Source organism: Theropithecus gelada, chromosome 6 (assembly GCF_003255815.1).
Source record: "Theropithecus gelada isolate Dixy chromosome 6, Tgel_1.0, whole genome shotgun sequence".
Lineage (NCBI taxonomy): Eukaryota > Metazoa > Chordata > Mammalia > Primates > Cercopithecidae > Theropithecus > Theropithecus gelada.
Window position 1 is genome coordinate 33,560,428 of NC_037673.1, and position 25,028 is coordinate 33,585,455.

The 25,028-nt window shown below is 39.6% G+C and overlaps 1 protein-coding gene across 2 annotated transcripts in view; it reads right to left on the reverse strand.

Moving 5' to 3' along the window:
* ADAMTS12 (ADAM metallopeptidase with thrombospondin type 1 motif 12) overlaps nt 1–25,028 on the reverse strand; it is a 366,676-nt gene that overhangs the window by 112,485 nt on the left and 229,163 nt on the right. For both annotated transcript variants that reach the window (XM_025389155.1, XM_025389156.1), the window contains exons 6-9: nt 17,115–17,239; nt 13,402–13,551; nt 4,815–4,958; nt 4,089–4,233 (exon numbers count right to left, since the gene is read on the reverse strand). In XM_025389155.1, the coding sequence (XP_025244940.1) occupies nt 4,089–4,233; nt 4,815–4,958; nt 13,402–13,551; nt 17,115–17,239 (564 nt within the window). The remainder of the gene's footprint in view (nt 1–4,088; nt 4,234–4,814; nt 4,959–13,401; nt 13,552–17,114; nt 17,240–25,028) is intronic.

The window sequence follows — 25,028 nt, forward strand, 5'->3', positions numbered from 1 at the left end:
AGGTTTTTTTTTTTTTTTTTTTTTTTTTTTTTTTTGAGATGGAGTCTCACTCTGTTGTCCAGGCTGGAGTGCAGTGGGGCGATCTCGGCTCACTGCAAGGCTCGCCTCCTGGGTTCACACCATTCTCCTGCCTCAGCCTCCTGAGTAGCTGGGACTACAGATGCCCGCCACCATGCCTGGCTAATTTTTTGTATTTGTAGTAGAGATGGGGTTTCACGGTGTTAGCCAGGATGCTCTTGATCTCCTGACCTCATGATCCGCCCACCTCGGCCTCCCAAAGTGCTGAGATTACAGGCATGAGCCACTGCACCCAGCCTAGGATGGCTTTATCTATTGGAGTTTCGTGCCACCTTGGTTGAGTGTTGGTTCCTCTGGGCCAGTTTCACCTTCATTTCCAGGCATCCATGGTATCTCCAGGCCAAATGTTTTATTTATTATTATTATGATTATTATTGCAGTGAAGGTACTCAAGCTATACAGCATACACATTTAAACTCTAGATTAGCATTAGCATGGCCTGTAGTAAAGAATTTCCAAGTGAGAAAGTTATTCACCAATATTTCCACACCCCCCTGCCCACTTCCCCATTAGAAACCAGGCCGAGATGAAAGATGCTTCTCTCTCATCTCTCTTTCCTTTTGGTTGATTTCTTCTAGTTCATCCTTTCAGTGAAGCATAACTCTATGAGAACAGCAGTTCATGCAAAGGTCTCGGTTCTAATTCCTGGCCCTGTTCAAGGAGAATACGTCATTGTCTCTTCCAACGTGGATGTGAAAACCCACATAACCCTTTTGTTATCTCCACTTCAGCCTCAATATCTATTCATGCTTATCACTCTCCCTTTTATTTTTTTTCCTACTTTCTGTGGATTTCTTTTACTTTAAGTTCACTGAGCATTTAGAAAGGATGATGTGCTAGGTGAATGATACACAGAAACTTTGTACTATTTTTTTTCAATTTATTTGGAGTTTAAACTATTTCAAAATAAAAAGTTATAACATGGATGATGCTACATTTTCTGGTATTTTAGGGTGTTGTTAATATGGAAAATGATGAGGTTATCTTGGCTGCCATATAAAGGGATTTGAAGTCTTCATTCACTTATCTATTGAGTGCCTACTATGTGCTAGGCATTGCTGAGTGTCAAGGATAAAAATTTCCTCAGAGAGCTGACATGGTAGGAAAGGAGACAGTCCAGTAAACAAGAACCTAAAATATAGTCTAATAAAGCTTTGACATAGGAAATTCAGGATAGGATATAAAAGAATATTTAAGCTGAGACTCAAATGATGAGCAGAAGGGATGATTCCGAGGAATCAGAGTGTGCAGGGTTCTAGAGGTTGTGGAGAACCCAGCACTTTCAGAGAATGGAGGCTGTTCACGACAGATAAACACGGAGTGCAAAAGAGGAGCTGACCAGAGATAAGTAGGGTGTCCCGTTTCTAGTAAACAACAGGATACCCTGGAAAACCCTTACTTCTATGAATCTTCTAAAATTGTGCATAATATATTTTAAATGTTTTTTTAAGTGCATCCTTGAGTCACCAAGAAAGTAAGGAAACTCCCCAAAGGCTAAAAATGTAGCAGAAATGTTAATCTGGAGATGCAAACCTAATTACTTAGATCTTCGATTTGTTAGTCACTTAGATACTGGGGACAATGCCTAGGGCCTATGTAAGGTAGGAAGTTGCAGACCTTCATATAAGACTTTGAATAAAAGGGTGACCTGAAATCTAGGTACACAGAAAACTTGTCTCTTTCGACTTTAACTCTGGAAGGAGTGGCCAGATACTAGTCCTGAGAGTCGGTATCCACACTCGCCCCCACGCTGCTCACGAAGTCAACACAGCATCAAATCAATAACCTTTTAAACTGACCCAGAGATAGAAGTGAAAATTTTCTCTGAAAGAATGTGCTAGCCATCTGAGCCCTAAGGGAAAATCTGACACAAAGTTTTATAACTAAAAGCTCACAATAAAAGCAAAAAATCACAAAAGGAAATAACACATAATATGTGAAGAAACCCCAAATAGGAGAAACAGATGCACATAGACTCTGAACACTGAAATTACTCAGTATAAATTGCAAAATAAATATGTCACATGTTATTAAAGAAATAAAAGATTACATCGAAAGTTTAAAATTAGGAACAAAATACCATGAAAGTGAGAGAAAATTCAGAAAAATAATCAAATAGACTTTTATAAATAAAAATATGATAAATGAGATTAAAAAGTCAATAGGTTAAATATAATGTATAATTGGACAAATCTGAAGAGAGAACTAGTGAACTAGAGGATAAAGATAAATTATATAAAATTACAGAGATACAAAGAGATGAAAATATGAAGGAGAGGCTTCCCGGATAGGGAAGATTAGTGATAAAATTCAGTATACATATAATCAGTAGCAGATTAGAGAGTGAAGGGCTAAAACAACATTTTAAAACATAAGGCCAGAGAGCAAGAGGAGAGCAAATTCTGAAGCCTCTTCTTAAGCCATTTTAGGAAATTTGTACTTTATTGCAAGAAAATAGGAAGGCCATGAGATATTCTACTCACAGGGGAGTATTTATAAATCCATTTATAAATGGATTTCCACTTAGAAAGGTTACTTACGCTGCATTTTGGAAAATGAATCAGAGTTAAGGGGAAGTGTTCAGACTCTACCAATCAGGAAACTGCTATAGTCATCTAGGAACAGGTGGATTTTAGAAATATTTAGGCTGGGCACAGTGGTTCATTCCTGTAATCCCAGCACTTTGGGAGTCCACGGCGGGTGGATCACCTGAGGTCAGGAGTTTGAGACCAGCCTGACCAACATGGAGAAACCCCGTCTCTACTGAAAATACAAAAATTAGCCGGGCCTGTTGGCGCGTCCCTGTAATCCCAGCTACTTGGGAGGCTGAGGCATGAGAATTGCTTGAACTGGGCAGGCGGAGGTTGCCGTGAACCAAGATCATGCCAGTGCACTCCAGCCTGGGCAACAGAGAAAGACTCTGTCTCAAAAAAAAAAAAAGATTAGGAGGCAGAATTGGCATAACTTGGTAGCCAGTTAGAAGTGAGGGGGTGAGAATTTTTGTATCAACTTTACCTTCTCTGTTAACTTTGCTTGTTCTGTCTAAGCACAGTTATTTACTTTCCCCTTTAAGTTTTTTCTGTGTTTTGGTTTGAATTTATCTCACTGTAGTAAAGTTTTTATGCCTGCCTCTTCTACCATGAGCTCCTTGAGGGCAGAGACTTTGTCTTATTAATTTTTGAGTGCTTATATTTTCTTCTTATTCAGTACATAACATAGAATCTGGCAGGGATTCAGCAAGACTTGCCTTGTCAATATGTATGTGTTAACACAGATACTTTTGCATTATAAGGGATGATTTCAGAGAACAGTTTCCAAATCATGAAGGACTGCCTCAAAAGGAGCTGGGACTTTATCCTGTGGTCAGCGGGGACCCTAACAGCAGAGTAGACCATGGTTAGATTGTGTTTTTAAAAAATAACTTGAGCAACAATTTGAATAGGAGGGAGACTAGGTAGGAGATAATTACGATAGCAAGGAAAGATGATGGGAGACTGAATTGAGGCAGTGACAGTGGTAGTGAAGAAGACAGAACAGAGCTATAGATTCTTCGAGGGTACAGTGTCAAATCCTGATTATTATTTGGACATTGAAAATAAATGAGAACAATGAATTGGTGAATAAATCCTATTTCTACCTTGGGAGCTGCTGGTACACTTTAGCCAGATGTGAAATTCAAGAAAGGGAGCAATTTTAGGGATTAAGTTAGTTGCTATGGAGTCTGCAGGTGTGAATCACTGTGAATCCTGAAAATCACTGTGGAACAGCCTCAACCACCACCCATTTACAACGGAATGTAGGCTTTGTAGAATACCAAGGTGGCAATGTCAAGGAATATGACTCCAGCTTAATTGTTTTGCCTTAAAGACACACCTTGACTTAAATATAAAGCTTCTATTTCTGTATCTGGATGCTCAAATTTCCAAATATTGCCCTGGCCCCTCCTTCAGCATGCTGGAGATCTGAAGCCCTGCATATACCCAAGAGGCACTAAGATAGCCAACACTTACTTCTACTTCCTGACAGAAGGTAGCATTGGGTCCATACTGTAGCTGGCACTGGTGGTGAACATCATAGATCACTCCGGGGGCAATGACCTTGGACTTCAAGCCCTTCTTTTTAGGTATGTCATCAAGACAGAACCCCCAGCCTCGGCTGAAAACAAGTTGACAGAAATGAGAGGAGTTGTTTAGGATTCCCTTCACTTTCAGCCTTTCATTCAACCAGAAACTTCCCTCTGGTTTACTCTTTGTCTTAACTTTATTTTTTACAAGGCAGAGAACCCTCTAGGCCCAAGGAGGGAGTTACTAATGAAAATGCAAATCATATCCCACAACATAAGCTTAGTTTATCTAGAAAATACAAGCCATGGTAAAATTAGAAAATCATTATCCTACTCTCAATGAGGTTTGAGTGACCACTCTGATCTCTGTTGGGTGTTCCTGTCAGTTCCCAAGGACTTAATTCATAATTGGCTCATAAAAAGTTATTCTGGGGCAACAGCAATCTGGGATGGGAAAGGATGCTCACCTGCCTGTGGCCAGAGGGCAGAGCCCATCTAGACCTCAGGATCAGAATGCGGAAGTGAAATCCGCCCCTTCTGATGCTACCCTGACAGGGTGGCCTGCGGGATGGAACCCAGCCTTTTCCAGGCATCAGCTTCTCTGTGTAAAACTCAACGCGGCTTCCGATTTAAAGAGACCCAGGTGAGGGCATCACAAGACACTGTCACTTACTCCAAGAAGCGGGTGATGTACTCCTCGCTGCACTTGGACCATGTCAGTGGGGTGGGATCGTACTGGAGCTGGCGGGACATGATGTACGGGTGTCTGCCCACGGGTTCACAGTCATTTTCTTTCCCATCATGCTGGATGCCAAAGCTGGCAGGGAGGAACCAAGCACAAGAAGAGCCAGCAGGCAGGCATTAGACAGGAAGAAAAACCATAGTTTCCCTAAGAGCATAATAACCCACAGAGAGCCACATTTGTACAGGAGGCAACTGTTTTCAAAGTGAGGCTTTGAAGTTGGAGGGGCATAGCTAATTTTCAAATGAAAAGTACAGGGAACATTGTAGGCATTCTTTACCTCAGATATGCATCCATGGGAGCCATGCAGCTAATTCAGAAACTTCTTCTTGGCAGATGGCTAAGAGCTCTGTCTGGCTTTCTTTTTATGAATCAGGAGTCAAGAAGGCAAATCCTGCCCCCAGCTATTTGCTTTCTCCTGCTGCAGTAACCACAGCGCACAGCACAAAAAAGCAAAACCTTCCTTCTCCCTTTTTGTCATAATTTAAGAGAGCATGAAAGGAGAAGCCTCTGGGAGACTTTGTCAAAGCCTACAAGCTTTGAGGGATTGATGTCTTTCTACTATTGCTACAGGAGTCCTCCAAAAGGGGACACGTTAGGGAGACCTCCTAATTCAGTGGTTAAGAGCAGCACTTTTAAGACAGATGATCTGTATTTAAACTCTAGCATTGCCACTTAAATGACCTGTAAATTATTAAAACTTGCCTCATTTTTCCTCTCCTAGAAGATGGGGTAGTCATCCTAGTGCTACAATGACATCTGAATAGAATAGTTTGAAAACCACTTAACAGGGTACCTGGCAGATAATAAGGGCTTCATAAATGATAGAATTTAAAAAAAAATTCTTGTTTTCTTTTTATCATGATCTAGCTTATTTTCCTTTTCCATATGAAAAAGTTTAGACTTTGAGATTTGTCAACAGTCATATAGCTTGTTAGTGGTAAAACTAGGTTTCAGACACAGATCTTTGTGCTCCTAACACAGTGCTGTTGTCCATGTGTCACTTGGTCTGTTCCCTGATGTTTCACTGCCAGGGCTGACCCAGTGAAGCAGCTTTTAAGGGCCTTGAAGAGTGTAACCATTCATCATGGCACAAGGGTGCCTAGGGAAGACAATTCAGAAGCCTTTGTTTATAAGCCATGTTCTCAAGATCACCCAAAGACACTTTCTGAGATTCCCAGAACTCTCTCCACTGGGGTGGACTTTGAGACATTAGACATTTAAACCTGGAGACATGGCTCAAATTTCTAAATCTGTATGACTTTTTACTCTTTGTAGTGAAATTCAACTCCTCTGACTGGGAAGCCCATATCCAACTTTAATGAAACCTTCTGATCAGTATTAGAAACTCTTGCTGAGAAGAGTCTTTGGGGTATTTGGAGATTTTCTTGTATTTTCATGCATTACAGTATTATCAATGTACTTAACAAACTCTAATCACATGAATATAAAACTCACAAAGGAGTCAGAGCATTAATGTACAAAGCTCTTACCACTCACCCACAAAGAATGTGATTCGATGAAAGCTTCCTTCTGAGTAGGCTTTCCCTAGCCTGTTACAAACCCAGTCCCACCCAGATCATGAAGTACTCTACAAGTTTGACTGTTCAGTAGTTAAAATCCTAAACTGCAAGCAAGGTTCCAAAGACCTACATGAATAATGATCTTCTTAACTGAGGATATGTCAACACACCAAGTCATATAATCTAGGGCCCTCACAAATGGATTTTTAAGTTTTCTCTCAAAATAAAAGTAAAATTATTCACTTGGGTGATAGCACAAGTTACTCTCTCTTTTGCATTATACACAATCAGTGATGAAACAAACAAGTGTGCAAAAAACAAAGGGATATCTTTGTTATTAAACTATGATGGGTGTCTTCTTGGGATATTGATTTATTATATTTTTCTCCTTATGGTCTATCTCAGGCCATTTCATTGATCTCTCCAATGTTTCTCAGTTTCACAGCTAATTAAAATTATACAACTAAAGAAAGAAATACCTGAGAGGCACCTTAACATTTTTTTTTCTATTCTTTTATTTTTATAGATTCAGGGGGTACATGTGCAAGTTTTTTACATAGACATATTGCATAATACTGAGGTTTGGGCTTCTAGTGTACCTATCATCCAAATGGTGAACGTTGTACCCAATAGGTTTTCAACTCATTCTCCTCCCACTCTCCCCAGCTTTTGGAGTCCCCAACATACTCATTGTTTAGCTCGCACTTGTAAGTGAGAATATTAAGTGTTTGATTTTCTAAGTTATTTTGCTTAGGATAATGGTCTCCAACTCCATTTATGTTGCTGTACAAGAAATGATTTCATTCTTTTTTACGGCTGTATAGTATTCCATGGTGTAAACATACCACATTTTCATTATCCAGTCATCTATTGGTTGATTCCTTGACTTTGCTATTGTGAATGGTGCTGCAATAAACATATGAATGCAGGTATCTTTTTTAAACAATAATTTCTCTTCCTTTGGGTACATAACCAGTAGAGGGATTGCTGGGTCGAATGATAGCTCTAGTTTTAGCTCTTGAGAAACCTCCATACTGTTTCCCATAGAGTTTGTGCTACTTTATATTTCCAGCCACAATGGTGTATAAGCATTCTCTTTTCTCCACATCCTCGCTGATAGCTGTCATTTTCTGATTTCTTAATAATACTCATTCTGATTGGTGTGAGACAGTACCTCACTGTGATTTTAATTTGCATTTCTCTGATAATTAGTGATGCTAAGGATTTTTTATATGTTTATTGGCCACTTTTGTGTCTTCTTTTGAAAAATGTCTGTTCTTATCCTACTCCTACTTTTTAATGTTTTTTTTTTTTTTCTTGTTCAGTTGTTTGAATTCCCAATAGATTCTGGATATTAGTCCTTTGTCAGATGTATAGTTTACATCTATTTTCTCCACTCTGTAGGTTGTCTGTTTACTCCATTGCTTATTTCTTTTGATGTGCAGAAGCTTTTTTGTTTAATTAAGTCCCATTTGGCTATTTTTTGTTTTGTTGCATTTGCTTTTGAGGTCTTAGTCACAAATTCTTTGCCTGGACCAAAACTCCAAAAGAGTTTCTCCTAGGTTTTCTTCTAGGATTTTTGTAGTTTCAGGACTTACATTTAAGTCTTCGATCAATCTTGAGTTAGTTTTTTATGTGGTGAGAGATAGGGGTCCAGTTTCGTTCTTCTGAGTGTGGCTATCCAATTTTGCCAGCACCATTTATTAAATATGGTGTCATTTCCCCATTGTATGTTTCTGTCGACTTTGTCAAAGATCAGTTCTCTCATTGTATATGGGGTCCCCCACATATACAATGATGTTAGGGATAGTTTTGTTTCTTCCTTTCCCATATGTATGCTTTTTATTTCCTTTCCTTGTCTTATTGCACTGGCTGAAACTGTTAGTACTATGTTGAACAAGAATTCGTGTGAATGGACATCCTTGTCTTGTTTTTCATCTTAGGGGAAACATATTCAGTGTTTCAGCATTAAGTATAATATTAGGTTTAATTTTTTTGTAGATGTTCTTTATCAAGTTGATGAAATTTCAATTTCTGAGTGTTTTTATGATGAATGGATATCACATTTTGTCAAATGTCTTATCTATTAATATTAATATAATCATGTGGTTTCTCTTGCTTAGCCTGTTACAGTGGTGGATTATGCTGATTTTCAAATATTGAGCCAGGCTTGCATCCCTGAAATAAATCCCAGTCGGTGATTGTGTCTAATTCTTTTTTTCTTATATTGCTGAATTCTACTTGCTAACATTTTGTTAACTTTTTTACATCTATATTCATGAAGGATATTGTTCTTTAGTTTTCTCTTTTGCATTGTCTTTGTCTGAAATTAGTGCAAGGGTAATACTAGCTTCATAAAATGAATTAGAAAGTGTTCCCTTCTCAACCACTTTATTTGGTTTATGATTCTGGGTTGTTGACAGGTCTTTTCTTTTAGCATTGAAAAATATTGCACCACTTCTTTGGGTCGCCATTGTTTCTGATGAGAAATCCACTGTCACTCCAATAGTTTGCCTCCTATAGATGAGGTATCATTTCTCTCTTGCTGCTTTCAAGATTTTCCTTTCTCTTTAGATTTTAGAAGTTTAATTATGATAGGCCTGGGCATGGATTTTATTTGGGTTTAACCTTGTTGAGTTTCAGCTTCTTAAATATGTAGGTGTATGTCTCATCCAATGTGCAGAATTTTCAGCCATTTGTTCTTTGAGCACTTTTTCAATGCCATTGTCTTTTTCCTGTCTTTCTGAGGCTCCAATGACATGAACATAAGATCTTTTGTTATATTCTCATGGGTCTCTGAAGCTGTGTTCAATTTCTTTTAGTCTCCTTCTCTTTGTTTATGCAGATTACATAATTTCTACTGTTCTCTTTTCTAGGTCATTAATTCTTTCCTCTGTCTCATCCATTCTACTGTTGAGCCCTAGTGTTCACTGAGCTTTTTATTTTAATTATTGCATTTTTCAGTTCTACATGTTTGACTTTTCTTTATGTCTTTTATTTCTTAGCTGACACATTATTTTTTCATTTGTTTAAAGGTTGTTGGTAATTGCTCATTGAAGCTTTTTCACCATGGCCGCTTTGAAATATTTGTCAGCTAATTCTAAAATCTCTGTCATCTCTTGACATTCTTTTTTTTTTTTTTTCATTCAGTTTGAGATATTCCTGGTTCTTGGTATAATGAGTGATTTATATTGAAACCTGGAGGTTTTTATATTATGTTATGGATCTTATTTAAATCTTTGGTTTTAGCTTGCTTTTCTGACACTACTCTGGAGGGAAAGGGAGTGGGGCCACTGCTTCATTACTGCCAAGCCTCTGTAGATACCTGAGTTGTGAAAGGGATGGCTCCTTGTTACTGTCTAGGGGTGGATGAAATTTCTGGCTCCCCATGTAATTTGTCCTGACACCAGAGGGGTGGGGTTAGGGGAGCCCTCATTACTGGCCTATAGGGATCAAAGTCTTAGTCCCTAACTGGTCTTTTTGACACTACCCAAGTAGTGGTGTTTGGTGCTTTGTTATAGCAAGTCTAGGCTTCCCACTCAGACTTTGCTAGCATAGAGCCACCGTTTTACAGTTTATTCTTTCCTTTGCTATTCACCTGGAGTAGAAGAATTACTGTCTAAAATTTTCTGTCTTGTTAGACTGTCCCTTTCCTACTCCTTTGGACAGAGAGAACAGACTTATGTGGGTGATTTTGTGTGTGTGTGTGTGTGTGTGTGTGTATTTCCAGGTTGCTGCCATCATCAGTTCCAAGTCTGGCATATACGAGAGAAAAGAAAAGTCAGGGAATTCACCACCATGTCACTCTTCAGGTTCTGTGGTTCTCAGTCTGTCTTCCTTCTCTCCATCTTTCAGTCTTCCTATGTCTGTTTTTGATATAGTGTTCAGTGTTTTTCATTATCCTAAGTAGAAGGCATATGGAAAAGTATGTATATTCTATCTTCCATGACTTAAAACTTTTTTTTTCTTTGACTTAAAACTTTTTAAGGGGTGCCATTTAATGCCCCTGAGTAAGCTATTGGTAACAGATACTACTGGTACCTGTTCATAGACTCACCACTAGCTGACTTCCAGCTGCTAGTATAAGCATCTCTTTACCTGGGATTTCTCCAGAGCCAAATTAGACTGCTCTGCTGAAAGTATCAGGGAATTATTAATAACAACCTCTGGGAACAGCCTTTAACTGACAACTTAAGGGTGTTGGTATATAAAACAGCCCAGTTCTTCTCACCTTGGGTAGGGTAACTCTGAAACGTGTGTTGTATATCGTTCTCGGAGTTTGTCCGTGGGACTAAGGTTCAACTGCTCAGAGTGGAAGCTGCGATAATGAACTGCTTATTGTCTACCTTCCCTGTTCTGTTTTACACCCTACTTCCCTACTGCAATTTCCTTTATCTTCCAAATAAATTAATTGCTCTCAAATCCTTGTCTCAGGGTTGACTTTTTTTTTTTTTCCAGTTTTATTTATTTTATTTTATTTTATTTTACTTTAAGTTCTGGGATACATGTGCAGAATGTGCAGGTTTGTTACATAGGTATACATGTGTCATGGTGGCATGCTGCACCCATCAACCCATCATCTCGGTTTTAAGCCCCGCACGCATTAAGTATGCCTTGAATGCTCTCCCTCCCCTTTCCCCTGAACCCCGACAGGCCCCAGTGTGTGATGTTCCCCTCCCTGTGTTCATGTGTTCTCACTGTTCAACTCCCACTTAAGAGTAGGAACATGAGGTATTTGGTTTTCTGTTCCTGTGTTAGTTTGCAGAGAATAATGGCTTTCTAAATGAACTCAAAGACTGTTCTCTAGTTCTGCCTTCAGTATTCTTTACTTCTTTTACTTAGAAACTTGATATTTAGTTAAAGAGTTCTTTTAGGAGCCAGATCCTCACTTTTTTCATTCATAATTTGAAATAGAACAACAATAACAACAAAAGTATAGGATAAAGAAACCTTATAGTAGTTTTATTTCCACAATGCATCAGATAGTTCTGAACGAGTTTTCAGTTTAACCTTACTACAATATCAAAGTGATTCAGGTAGTGACTCAGTTCTAGTCTGTTAAATAATCCACCACTCCCAATAACTACTAAACATCTACCACTATTTGTTTTTAAGTGTTCAGGGAAATTGTGCCCAAGTAACGTTACCATGAGGTTCTTAACTTTATTAGAGAAAATTTGAAATCTGAAAGGAGGATCACACTTGCTGTTAGCTTTGTTTACTTAGGTGGCCTTCCTTACAAAGGTGATGTGTCCATGCTCAGGAAGTTAAGTCAATGATTGCCTCAAAAATTGGGCAACATTGCTTCTGAAGGACATGCTTAACATATTCCTTGTTACAAGATCAGGTTGAACTTGAGGATAGAAAGAACCCATCCTTGGAACACAAAAAGTGAGGATTCAAGTATGTCTTTTATCAAGCAAAGTCTTTTCCACTTTTCTTTGGTTTGAGTATACCATTGTTGGGATGACTTGAATGATAACTTCTCAGTTTGAGCCAGTTACAATCACCTAGCATTGTTTGGTCAGCAGGTGCTGTTCACAACAATGTCTTGACTGAAGGCCACAGGAGTCATGTCCTTCCACATATCAGAACTGGGGACTCCTGTCTGTTTGTGCATAACAATAACTTAACATTTTGCCAGGTTTTATTATCGACATGCCAACAACTATGGCCTAGCCTTATCAAGATGGCCAGCTCCCCTGCATCCCTAATTATTATTTAATGAAAGCAAGGCATTAGCTTCTCTATCTCTGGATTTTTGACAACTAAGGATACTGGAATATATCACATTTATCACCAAGGCTTTTTTGGTGAGAATCCAATAAATCACCTTAAATATTGCCTAGTTCAACCTACTCATTTTATAGATGAGGAAATAGGTATAGAGTGGTGAAGGGAATTATCTAAGGTCATAATATTGGTCAACAGAAAAGTCAGAACAATTCCTTTCTCCAATTCTCAAGGCAATGCTCTGGCTTTATAATACAGGTAAAATTGTTTTAGAAATGTTATATTAGAAAAATGGTGAGCAAGCTGAAATTAGAGAGGCCAGGCCTGGAATAATTCAGTATCCAGTGTTTTTTCCAATCCTGCCTCTTTTCTAGTTGTGCAATAAGAATATTCCCCAGCATTTTTCCTTCTTCAAAGGGAGGAGATCCAAGCTGGTGGATACATGACAGGCGGGGGATATAGTTCAGTGGTTCATGCACCTCCCCACCCAGTTTCATATTAGTATGATGCTCTCTTATTTGTAGTTAGCAAATATAATGGCAAATAAAGTTACAAATAAGCTAAGATCTTTCCTCCATGGAAACCTCTGATATCTGGTGGAATTCAGAATCTCATTATATCTTCACTCAAGCATTCTGCAACCTGCCTTCAAGGAATTCACCTAATCAAATTCACATATTTTTGTGAACAACTTGGACATCCAGTTAACTGGTGTTCACATTATAGTCTTTCCAAGTTTACAGCAGTTTTCAATTTTTTATTTATTCCATGTCCTCCTTTAATAAACATAAGGAAAATGGGACTAACAGTACTATCTATTTCAAAAGGTTGTTGAGCAGATTCAGTGATGCAATAAAAAGCACAATGGCACAAAGTAAGGGTGCAAAAATGTTAGGTTTTGTGGCTTTTTGGTGATATTAACATTATCATTTCATAAGAACTAACCAAGGGTTATTCCTCAATTAAACAACTGAGTTCAAGCTTATCTCTGTCCTTCCTCCATTCAAATCCAGAGAATTGGAGTGGCCTATTTGGTTCTGTGATATGTGTGGGTGTACGTGGTGTGGGCAGTGGGACATTGGAGCCTATGAGGTGTGCTACTATCCCCACTTTACAGATGAAAGCAGAGGTTGAGGAGGGTGAGTTGCAAGCCACATTGTAATCTGAGTCTCCTGACCCCCAATTTGAGGTGCGTTCCATTCTCTCTGCTGATATTGACACATGAATATGGTGAGCAGTCCTCCTTATCATTGGCCCCTTACCTGTGTCCTAGCTCATGGGCAATTGTGAAAGCCAGGGGCAGTCCCGAATCTTCATTGATGTTACAACTGCGGTGAGGCTGACACATTCCTGAAAGGTGAGACAGGCCCAGGGTCTCACAGGGGCGATTGAAACCAGCACAGATGTCCTTTCTGAAAACAGAGAATAGAGAAGCTCAGGCGACCAAAGGAACATCTGGAAAAACCTCCTGGAAAAAAGTCTGGGTATAAACTCATTCAATATGGTCTATAAAGTATGCTTGGCATTTTTAAAACAGTCTACGTGAATGTAGGCAGCAATTTTGAATTCACTAAGATGATTCTGATTTTACCTTTTGATTATTGAATTTCACCAACACAGAATGTGGGAAAATGTAGCAAATGTGTTATTCTGAGCTTATTTTGTTCTGGATCTCAGGACGTCAAATTACATGATTTGGCCAACAAAAGATTTTATTGAAAACTGAAGTTAATTTGAACTTTTAACTATGGAAGAAACAATCAGCAGTGACTGGAGTTTTTCAAATATGAAAATCCTTTTTAGTCTTTCTGAGGTCTGTGCTCGAAACTCATCTAAGAAGTTCTTTTTCCCATTCCTGAAAAAGACAGTTGGTCCATCAACCTATCCAGAGATCTAATCATTGTCTATCCAGCCCCATTCCACTAACAATATTGCATATATGAGAGAATGCATGCCTGTGTGTGCATGTACACCTAAAATCTCAGAAAATACTAATTATGGCTTTTAAATAGAAAAAACATGCTCCCATAAACTGGTAGAGATTATTTCAATCACAGACAAGAGTTTTGAAAGAGTCATTAATTAGTCATTAGGTTTTCTTTAGCACAAAAGGAGCTCTTTGCCAAGAGTGACTAGCAGAAATGACCACAACGTTCTGAGCTCTAGTTAACTGAACACCAGCAGCTAACGGGGTTTGCGTGGGCACTATTTCTAGCAACAAATGGTTTCCTGCTTTTTTCATCCACTGGGCCATGGAAAAGATCCAGACTTTGAGAACCCATGTGAATCTTATAGGACAGGAGAGAGCAGGCCCAGTCTCAGCACATGCACCACAAACTCAAATCCGCACTCTCACTAGCAGCAGCAGCAGTTACTAGGGGTTCAGTACTGGAGAGCGACATTATACAGCCCAATCATTTACATAACTTCCAGGTCTATAAGAGAACCAATCAAACACTTTTCTACCTCTGCTGCAGAATGTACTTGTTGTTATTTCATTCAAAAAGCCCAGGTCTGCGTGAAGCTGCTAGAAAAAGATGAGTGGTGCTCATTGCTGATCCCCCGACTTTCTCATTTTGATATGGCAGGAGGTCAGGCACATTAAATACTGATTATGGAGTGCCTCTGAAGTGTCCAGCACTAAAGAAAAAAGCAGCTAACAAAAGAATTATAGGAGCATGGTTCTTACAGGCAAGCAGCTTAAGCTCTACTTCCACCATGCACTAGGCCATTATGTAATAGAAAATATGCCTTGGCTTGCAGCAGCCACTAGTTGCACATGTGGAACCCACATTGGGTGTGTTCCATGCCAAATCCTCCTTCTCCTGAATGCTGTTATGTAGAGAACTCTGTTAATGTGGATCTCAGGATAGTCTCTCAGAGGCAAAGCTCAGTCTCATACCTCCCTTCCTTCGTGATCCTACCTATTTTTTCAGCAAGTGGTTTTCAATGAGGGTGGGTGATTTTGCTGTTCATCCCCTTCTAGGGGACATTTGGCAATGTCTGGAGACAGTTTCAGCTGTCAGAGCTTGGAGGAGAGTGCTACTGACATCTCATGGGTAGAGGCCAGATATGCTGCTAAATATCTTACAACGTACTAGACAGACCCAACAACAAAGAATCATCAGCCCCAAATGTCGATAGTGCTGAGGGTGGGAAATACTGCTATAGAACTTGAAATGCTCTCCACTGTCTAGGAGCTGTTGAGGTTCAACACACTTTTATGCAAAAAGACCCCTGTCCTAAGGAAGGAAAGTGACTATAAGAAAAAAGGAGAGCAGATCCTTTGTATTCATATTGGGTAATAGGTAAGGGTATGGCTGTTGGGATCAAACTACCTGGACTTAAGTCCCAATTGTACCCATTAACAGCAATGAGATTTTGGGCAAGAGATATAACCAAGGCTCAGTTTCCCTATATGTAAAATATGAATGACTAATAGTAGCCAACTACCGGTATTCTTGTGGGAAGTAAATGGAACAATGGCTGTTCTAATAGACATAGCACAGTGCCTGGCCCATAACAAACATTGCACACATGTAAGCTATCATTAACTCACCCATTTCTTCAGGTGAGAATGACAGGAGCATCTCATTCTGCTCTCAGGGGAAGGAATGACTTTCTGAGACACAATTTAGTGGCCAATGCCATTTCCTGACTTCGGGGTTCTTCCCTATAGAAGTTTCTGTCTGACTGAAGCCTTCACCTGGCCTCTTGACCAGGTCCTCAGTGTCCCCAGGCTGTCTGCTAGCTCCCCAGAGCCACTGTGCTTACATTCCATACCCACACTATTTCTCAGAGGAGCTGCTGATCAACCCAAGGTCTCTTAGAACCTAATGAACCTACTGTCACAGGCTTATGTCAAAAACTTCCCGTGGGATACATTTGCATTTAACTAGCGTTTTAATACTTTCACTCAAAAGAGTGATTCTGATGACTGGAGTTTTGGATCACGGCAAGGTAGACATTTGGATAGGGTCGGGGCTGATTATCCTTCCTTGTAGGGATTCTATGCATTGAGATGATCTTATCACACGGACAGATCACAGGGCCAAAATGTTCACGGGCAGCCTATCCTCCACAGGCACAGTGCACATCAAGGGCCTTTCAGTGCTTGAGGTTCTCTGTGGTAGAAGGGCAGGGCCAAGAGGCCTCCTTTACTATACATCCCTGGATTTCTGGACAAATAGGCATAGGGAGCCCAAGAAGATTTTACTTTACCCCATTCTAATATAAGCCCTTCTTTCATCTAGATTAAAATAAGTGCCTAGTATATATAGGTGCTCAATAAATATTTATTGAATCAATGAGCAAACATAGCCTTCAAAGAGCAAGAGTTGATCAAGAAAGTTCACTGGATTTTTACAGCTATGAGTCCTGGAAGGTTTGATGGTTCTTACTAGCACTATAGGCTCTATTTGTGATTAGAACAAAATGATATTTTCATGGGAGTAGAAGGGAGAAAGGTGTAATCAAACCAGTCTGCCTACTCAGTGGGGACCTGCTCCCCATATCCTATCCTCAACATCAAACAGTTAAAAAGTGGACTGTTTTCTGTAAAGATATTTCATGTTTCTACATTGTAGAAAAATAAAATAGCAAAGGATTGGAAATCCCACTGGCTAAAAGTAACAAGAGTCTTTAATGAGGCTCTGCAAACAAGCTTCCTGATTGTTTATAGAGCTACATGAAGAAACCAGTTTTAAAAAGGAAATCATCAGTGGGATAGGAAAGAGGTCTGCATTTTGCCAGCAGATGCAGTTTATTCACAGGGAGAGCTTTGTCGTATTAGCAAGTTTGTTAAGCTGTTTCTTCTACTGATAGGAAGTCAGGAGTTGACTAGATCAAAGACACTGTCTTTACGACAGCAGCAAAGAATAATGAGAATGTCATGGGTTTGAATACCTAGTAAGTCTTTCACCTGCCAGCCCTCCCTGCTTTACTGCCTCTGGGTCCCATATAGTCTCTGGTGTACCTGGTGAGAAGGACAGCCACATCGTGATGAACAGGATTGAGGTCACTCTTGGGATTGATACTCTTCTGCCACTTGCAGAAGCTAGACAGTGTCTTCTCCGCATGATGAACTATTTTCAGTCCTTGCTGGAGAAACAAGAGGAAGAGATTAGCATGAGTGAGCTCACTGTGTTCAGGGACCATTGCATTAGGCATTCATCTCCAGAGGCGTCCAAGTTGGATGAATTCACGGTGGGTGCATCAGACATTTGGCAGTCATGTGTCAGAGGCCAACTGACTGCTCTTTACTAATCTTCTGCCTTAAACACTCCCACTCTAATGACCTCCACTAGAAGCACCTGAAGGGGAAAACTCCAAGACAGAAATTATCACTGGGACAAGCAACCCTTGAAGAAAATTTTAAAATATATTAGCAATAACCAAAAACTATTTGAAGGTCTGTTTCTGTGTCTCTCTGCATCCTAAGCCAATGCAATATCAAAGAGGCATTTTTATTTCTAATGCAAAATAAACAGATTTTCAACAAAAGTTTTTTCTTCTCATGAGACATCCTGCAAGGTTAGGATTGCACTGGATGTTTTCTGACCCTTGAATTTTATCTTGGTTTGACACTTATGGGTGAAGGACAGTGGATGACATAATCTCTCCTGGCTGCTGACCACTTAGGAGAATTGGTCATCAGACAACAAGTAGGATGCTGGAGCAGATGCCCCCAGCCTGCAGCTCTAAGAGCTTCTGAGGCCCATGCCAGGCCTGTGGCATCTGCCTTGCTGGTAGCTACTATTGGGGCCAGGAGGGAAGGGATTACTCCAAATTATCTGAATGAACACTTGTTGAATGGGGAGAAGAAAGAGATAATCAGCTCTTTAGGGGCTCTGGTTTAATTTGAATTTCTAAAGGAGAAATTACTTTCACTTGCCTCATTTCTTCAGGGCCTCCACATAGAGCCATCCCTGGTACAGGCTGGATTCCACTAGGAGGATGATTAACCTCCACTGGTTCACTCTCATCTGAGCCTTGCTCTGGGCTCGGTCCAAGAACTTCAGGACAGTCTCTGCATCAAATTATGAGCTTGCTTCTCTACCATTCTGTATTTTGCTGAGGCCCACACCCAAATCATAAATGGCCTGAGGGGCTTCAGTTATGTGTCAGAGGCATTTTCAGGTCTCTTCATCATAAGTAACTATTATAGACCAGTTTCCTTTTGTGAAAACACCAAAAAGTGGCTTATTATGTGTTAAAAGTCACTGAGCTGCTCAGCATAAAGAATTTAGATGGAAGAAATCGACTTCATTATTTTAATAATCTTCATTGTTACATCATCCAGCAGCATGATATATGGTAGAGGAATTCTGGGGGACAAGCTGGGAATGAGGGAGTCAGCCTCCAATTCAACCAGCCAAGCTGCTGCTAGATTAACAGTCCTCCCCAGATGGGAGCAAATGTGCCCACCGAGCATAAAAAAACTGGCCAGGTGGCATGAATCAGGAATAAAGGGAAGGGAAAAGAGAAAAGGAAAGAAAAAAAGGAGGGAGGAAGGAAAGGGAGGAGAGAAAGGAAGGAAACATTTCTTGATAATTTACTATGTGCCAGATACTTTTACATATGCTGTCTCTTTTAATTGCATCTACTCAGTATTATCTGTAAAGAAGGCATTGTCATTTTTATTTTATAACAAGGGAAATTAAACTTCAGAGAAGTGAAGAACTAGATTAAGGTCACTTAGCTCAGATATTGAGTCAAAGAACATAAGAAAGGTTCCTAGATAAAACTTGGAGTTGTAGTTGGTCACCAACCTCACTGGGAGGGTGCCTCAGTTCCATCTCCTTCAGACAGGAAGGCATATTATCACATAAAGCATCAACTATGATCAGATATTTTTCTGGTCTGTTTTTAACCCTACATTTCTTTGTTGTGTTTTGGGAGAGGTCTCTTAGAGAACACTCATTAACTTAACATTACCATTTACAATTACCAATAGTATTACCACGTACAATTGTTACAAAAAGTGAAATACTTAGGTATAAATTAAGAAAACATATACAGGATCTATATCCTGAAAATTATAAAATGCTGCTTAAAGAAGTCAATGGCCTAAGTCAATAAGAAACATACTGTGTTAATGGATTTGAAGATTCAACATAATAAAGACATCATCTATTCTCCCAAGCTATGAATGTATAGCTTTATTGCAATTCCAATCAAAATCTCAGCAAGTCTGTTGTAGACACACACACAAGCTCATTCTAAAATTCATATCAAGTTTATTTAAAAAGTTCCAGGCTTCAAATTAGCTAAAGGAATTCTGAAAAAAAAAAAAAAAGTGGAATGAATCACTTTACTTCTATTAAGGCTTACTATATAGCTGTAATAGCCAAGACAGTGTGATATCGGTGCAGGGATAGTCACATCGATCAATGAGACAGACAGGGGAACCCCAAAAGTGGCCCACCTAGACATGCCCAACTGATTTTTGACAAAGGCAAAAAAGCAATTCACTGAAGGAAAGATAGCCTTTTCAATAAATTATGCTGGATAGCAAGAAAACAAATAATGCAATTGAAAAATGGGCAAAGGACCCAAATAGGTATTTCTCAAAAGAAGACATACAAATGGTTAACAGATTATATATATATATTTATATATATATTTATATATAAATATATATATAAATATATATAATATAAATATATATATATAAATTCAACATCACTTATCATCAAGGAAATGCAGATTAAAACTACAATATGATATAGTCTCATACCTGTTAAAATGGCTATTATCAAAAAGATGAAAGATAAGATTTGGAGAGGTTGTGGAGGAAAGGGAACTATTGTACACTGTTGGTGGAAATGTAAATTAGTAGCCATTATGGAAAACAGCTTGGAGGTTTCCCAAAAAATTAAAAATAGAACCACCATATGATCCCACAGTCCCATGGGGTATATATCCTAAGGACATACAATCAGTATGTCAAAGAGATATCTGCTATGTTCACTGCAGTATTACTCACGATAGCAAGATACAGAATCAACCTAAGTGCACATGGACTGACGAATGGATAAAGAAACTGTAAGATATACATATCATATAGATTCCATTATATGTATATAATGGAATACTATTCCGCCTTAAAAGAGCAGGAAATACTGCCATTTGTGACAACATGGATGAACTTTGAAGATATAAGTGAAACAAACCAGGCACAGGAAGACAAATACCACATGATCTCACTTACGTGGGATCTAAAAAAATTAAACTCAGAAGCAGAGATCAGGGGCTGGGGGAAGAGCTGGGAGAGGTTTGTCAAAGGATTCAAAATTTCCATTTAGATAGGAGGAATAAGTTCAAGAGATCTATTGTACAACTTAGTGACTGTCGTTAATAACAATGTACTGTACTGTACACTTGAAAATTGCTAAGAGAGTAGATTTTTAAGTAGTCTCATCACAAAAAAGCAAGTATACATGGTAATATATGCGTTAATTAGCCTGATTTAGCCATTCCACAATGTACACATATTTCAAAACATGTTGTACACCAAAAATAAATACAATTTTTGTCAATTAAAAAATAAATTTAAAATGTACAAGAGAGAAAGAGAGAAATCAAGAAGAGGGGCCTAAACAGAAGCCAAAGCCATGGGCAACAGCCAAGAATTACACCAAATGTGAAAGAAAGACATTAGGTGGAAACCATGGATGTTGTGCCAAACCTCTATTAACCTCAATAGGGAAGACACCAGGTTCAAGAGGTGGAGGAAGAGACCCAAGGCCAGCAAATGAGATACCATGTCTTATTAGGGGCTTACGTGACGGGGAGAGAGTCCAGTGGCGGGCTGGACAATGTATCTGCCGTCCCACCATCGATCCCTCTGCCTCCCATAAAGATTTATGGGGATCACATCTCTCAGCGGGGAGATGAAGCAGGAACATAAGGTCTACAGGCAGGGAAAACATAAGGCCCATTCACACTTTGGCTATCACAGGAAATATCCTCTCCCATATCACAGGAAATATCCTCTCCCAGGACATATCCCATAAATGACTGTAACTTTACTTCATCCTCTCCATTTACAAAGGGTGTACACCAAGTAACAAATGGAATCCTCTATGGGGTATTTACACTCCCCAACATTCTGTAACGGAGCCTTTGAGTCTCTAAGCCCAGTCCTGCTCCCACACTGTGGAGTGTACTTTCATTTTCAATAAAACCCTTCATTCCTTCCTTGCTTTGTTTGTGTGTTTTGTCCAATTTTTTGTTTAAGACGCCAAGAACCTGGACACCCTCCACCGTTAACATACACAGTCCAGTGGCGCAGGGCTGGCCAGAAAAACTACAGCCACCTGCCGACATCATGTAGTCTACATAGTATTTTTTTTTTTGAGACGGAGTCTCGCTCTGTCGCCCAGGCTGGAGTGCAGTGGCGCGATTTCGGTTCACTGCAAGCTCCGCCCCCCCCGAGTTCACGCCATTCTCCTGCCTCAGCCTCCCGTGTAGCTGGGACTACAGGCTCCCGTCACCACAACCGGCTAATTTTTTTTTTTTTTTGTATTTTTAGTAGAGACGGGGTTTCACCATGTTAGCCAGGATGGTCTCGATCTCCTGACCTTGTGATCCGCCTGTCTCGGCCTCCCAAAGTGCTGGGATTACAGGCGTGAGCCACCGTGCCCGGCCTATATAGTATTTTCACTTAATAACCTCCTGCTAATAACCTCCACCTGGCAACCTTCATTTACTCCAAAACTCAGGGCCTCAATCCCCTGTATGGCCTGTGTTCCACAGGATGGGGGAGAGGCTCCGGTGTTTATCATAGATAAGGAACAAATCTCTGGGGTGACTCCTCTCGATTCCCTAGCTTGTAACACACATTCACGTGTATCTTCTATACAGGGTCTTTTTAAATTTTTTTATTTTTATTTGAAAAATTTTTTTTATTGAAGCGGAGTCTCATTCTGTTACCAGGCTGGAGTGCAGTGGCGTGATCTCAGATCACTGCGACCTCCACCTCCCAGGTTCAAGGGATTCTCCTGCCTCAGCCTCCTGAGTAGCTGAGACTACAGGCACACGCCACCATGCCCAGCTAATTTTTGCATATTTAGTAGACTCAGGGTTTCACCATGTTGGCCAGGATGGTCTTGATCTCTTGACCATGTGATCTGCCTGCCTTGGCCTCCCAAAGTGGTGGGAATACAGGCGTGAGCCACTGCGCCTGGCCACCATACAGGGTCTTTTTAAGGGTATGCTTAAATTATTGCTATTAGGTGTGTTTATACCAGATTAATCAGTTTTTTATATATGTGAGTCCCAATGAGGTTCTACATAATAAAAAATCCGCATTTCATGCTTAGCACGTTATGGCTTATCAATTACTTCCATACTTTATCTTATTTGATTTTGTAAACAACTGTGTGAAGTATTAATAGTTAGGAGAGTGATGATTAACCCTGTCTACTGATAAGAAGAAAGTTTACTTTAGTAATTAGAATTGATCACTAATGGTTCGCAAGTGGTAAAACCACAAATAGCACATAAAGCTTAAGAGTCATCACTTACTGAAACCCCGTCTTTACTAAAAATACTCAAATTAGCTGGGTATGGTGGCGTGCACCTGTAATCCCAGCTACGTGGGAGGCTGAGGCAGGATAACTGCTTGAACCCGAGAGGCGGAGGTTGCAGTGAGCCAAGATCACATCACTGCACTCCGGCCTGGGCAACAGAGTGAAACTCTGTCTCAAAAAAAAAAAAAAGATTTCTCACTTACCAAGACTCACACTTAAAAGAGTAAATATACAACCTCATTAATAAGAATAATTCTGTTTGGTTGCAATTGGTTACACCACTGGTTGTATCTGTAGCATTTTCGGCATATTTGCATTTTCCATAGGTCCTCCATTATTTTATATGCACCTCAAAGACTATATTTTCTCTATAACTCTCTACTTTGCTATGGTGGATGGGAGGATATTGAAGCCCTGCTGATGATTAAATGACCTGAAAACTTACCAAACTCTGTTTAGAGCCCCAATAATGCCTAGCATGGTTCTAAAACACCTTATGAATGACAGCACTCATTAAATCAAAGACTTCTAAAGATAGCTAGATAATTAAATATCTATGTATCTTCTATCTTCTAAAAATAATTAGATAACTAAGGATCTCCTCAGTTCTCAGCCACATTCTCCTGACAGCTGTCATTTGAACTGGAGTGGAACTTGGTACCAGTTAAAAAGTCATTCTCTATTACTTAGGCTGCCAGAGGCAAGACAGGGAAGCTCAAAGGCAACAGTTTTGGAAATCATTAAGATTCCCGAGCTCCTTTGAAAGACTTTTCTCGATGAACTTCACCGTACTACTGCACCTGCTTCCAATATCTTTCATCCTAGCATTTGTTTGAATGTGTGCAAGATGCTAGGAAGCAAACCTGACAAATGCTCACCCCAGGCAACAAGAAATAAATGACACAGATACTCCTTGAGTTACAACTGAGTTACGTCCTGATAAACCTGTCATCAATTGAAAATACCATAAGTCAAAAACGCAATGAATACGCCTAACCTACCAAATATTGTAACTTAGCATAGCCTACATTAAATGTGCTCAGAACACTTATATTAGCCTACAATTGGAAAAAAATCATCTCATACAAAGCCTATTTTACAATAAAGTGTTGAATATCTCATGTAATTTACTGAATACTGTACTAAAAGTGAAAAGATTATATGGGCACTTGAACTATGATTTCTACTGAATGTATATAATTTTCTCAAGTCAAAAAATCATAAATGGAACCACTGTAAGGGGACACCCATATTTGTGTTCTGATATTTACCGGTCCTGGCATCTGTTTTCGCCTAGGGATCTGTTCCTTGATGACTAATCTACTGATTTACATTACAGTTAAAACTGCCTTGGAGGATTTTTTTTTTTTTTTTTTTTAATGAGGCAGGGTCTCACTCTGTCACCCAGGCTGGCGTGCAGTAGCACAATCCTCTAGGGTTTAAGTGATTCTTGTGCCTCAGCTTCCTGAGTAGCTGGGACTATAGGCCTGCACCACCACACCTGGCTACTTTTTCTATTTTTTGATAGAGATGGGGTTTCACCATGTTGGCCAGGCTGATCTCAAACTCCTGACCTCAAGTGATCCGCCTGCCTTGGCCTCCCAAAGGGCTGGGATTACAGGCATGAGCCACCACACCCAGCTTCTGGAGGATTCCAATCAGATACTTAGATGATTTGTTCCTCCCTCTTACCCTGCAAGTCAGTCACCATTTATCAGACCTGTAACTTTCCCACTGGTGATACAAATTTGGGGCAAATATCTTGATTCAATAGCAACTCAAGTTCTCAATTTCTTTGTTTTTTGGGGAGAAACTGCAGACAGCAAGCAGAGTCAACCCAAAATAAAAGGTGTTCAAACTAAAACAATAATGAAACATGCATTTTAATAAAGATATGTAAGGTAAACAAAAATGGGGCTTTGCATTCATTTGAAAATAGAAAAACAATGGTCTGAATGTAATCAATACAATTAGTTGGTGGACACAAACTTTCGAACAATTGTTAGAAATTTTATTCGAAACTTTAGAATAAAATTGAACATGTGTATGTTCAGCAAATCGTAATTCTTTACAGTCCTCCCTGGATTATTATGGTTATTTCTAAAGCTCATTTCCATAAAAAAAGAATACTCTTTCTCTAGTCTTTCTCCTGTTTTCTACCACAGTCTTTTGTTTGTTGCAGTGATATCATCCAGGTCCCTGAAACTTTTGACAACGTTTCATGTTGCCCATGAGGATGTTGCCCATGGGGATGGGGAAGCTCTTACCCAAGCCATACTTAATCTGTGAAACGTTCCACAGTGAATCCTGTACCAACAGGTAAAGTCCAGGCATCACGTAGGACATGTTATTAG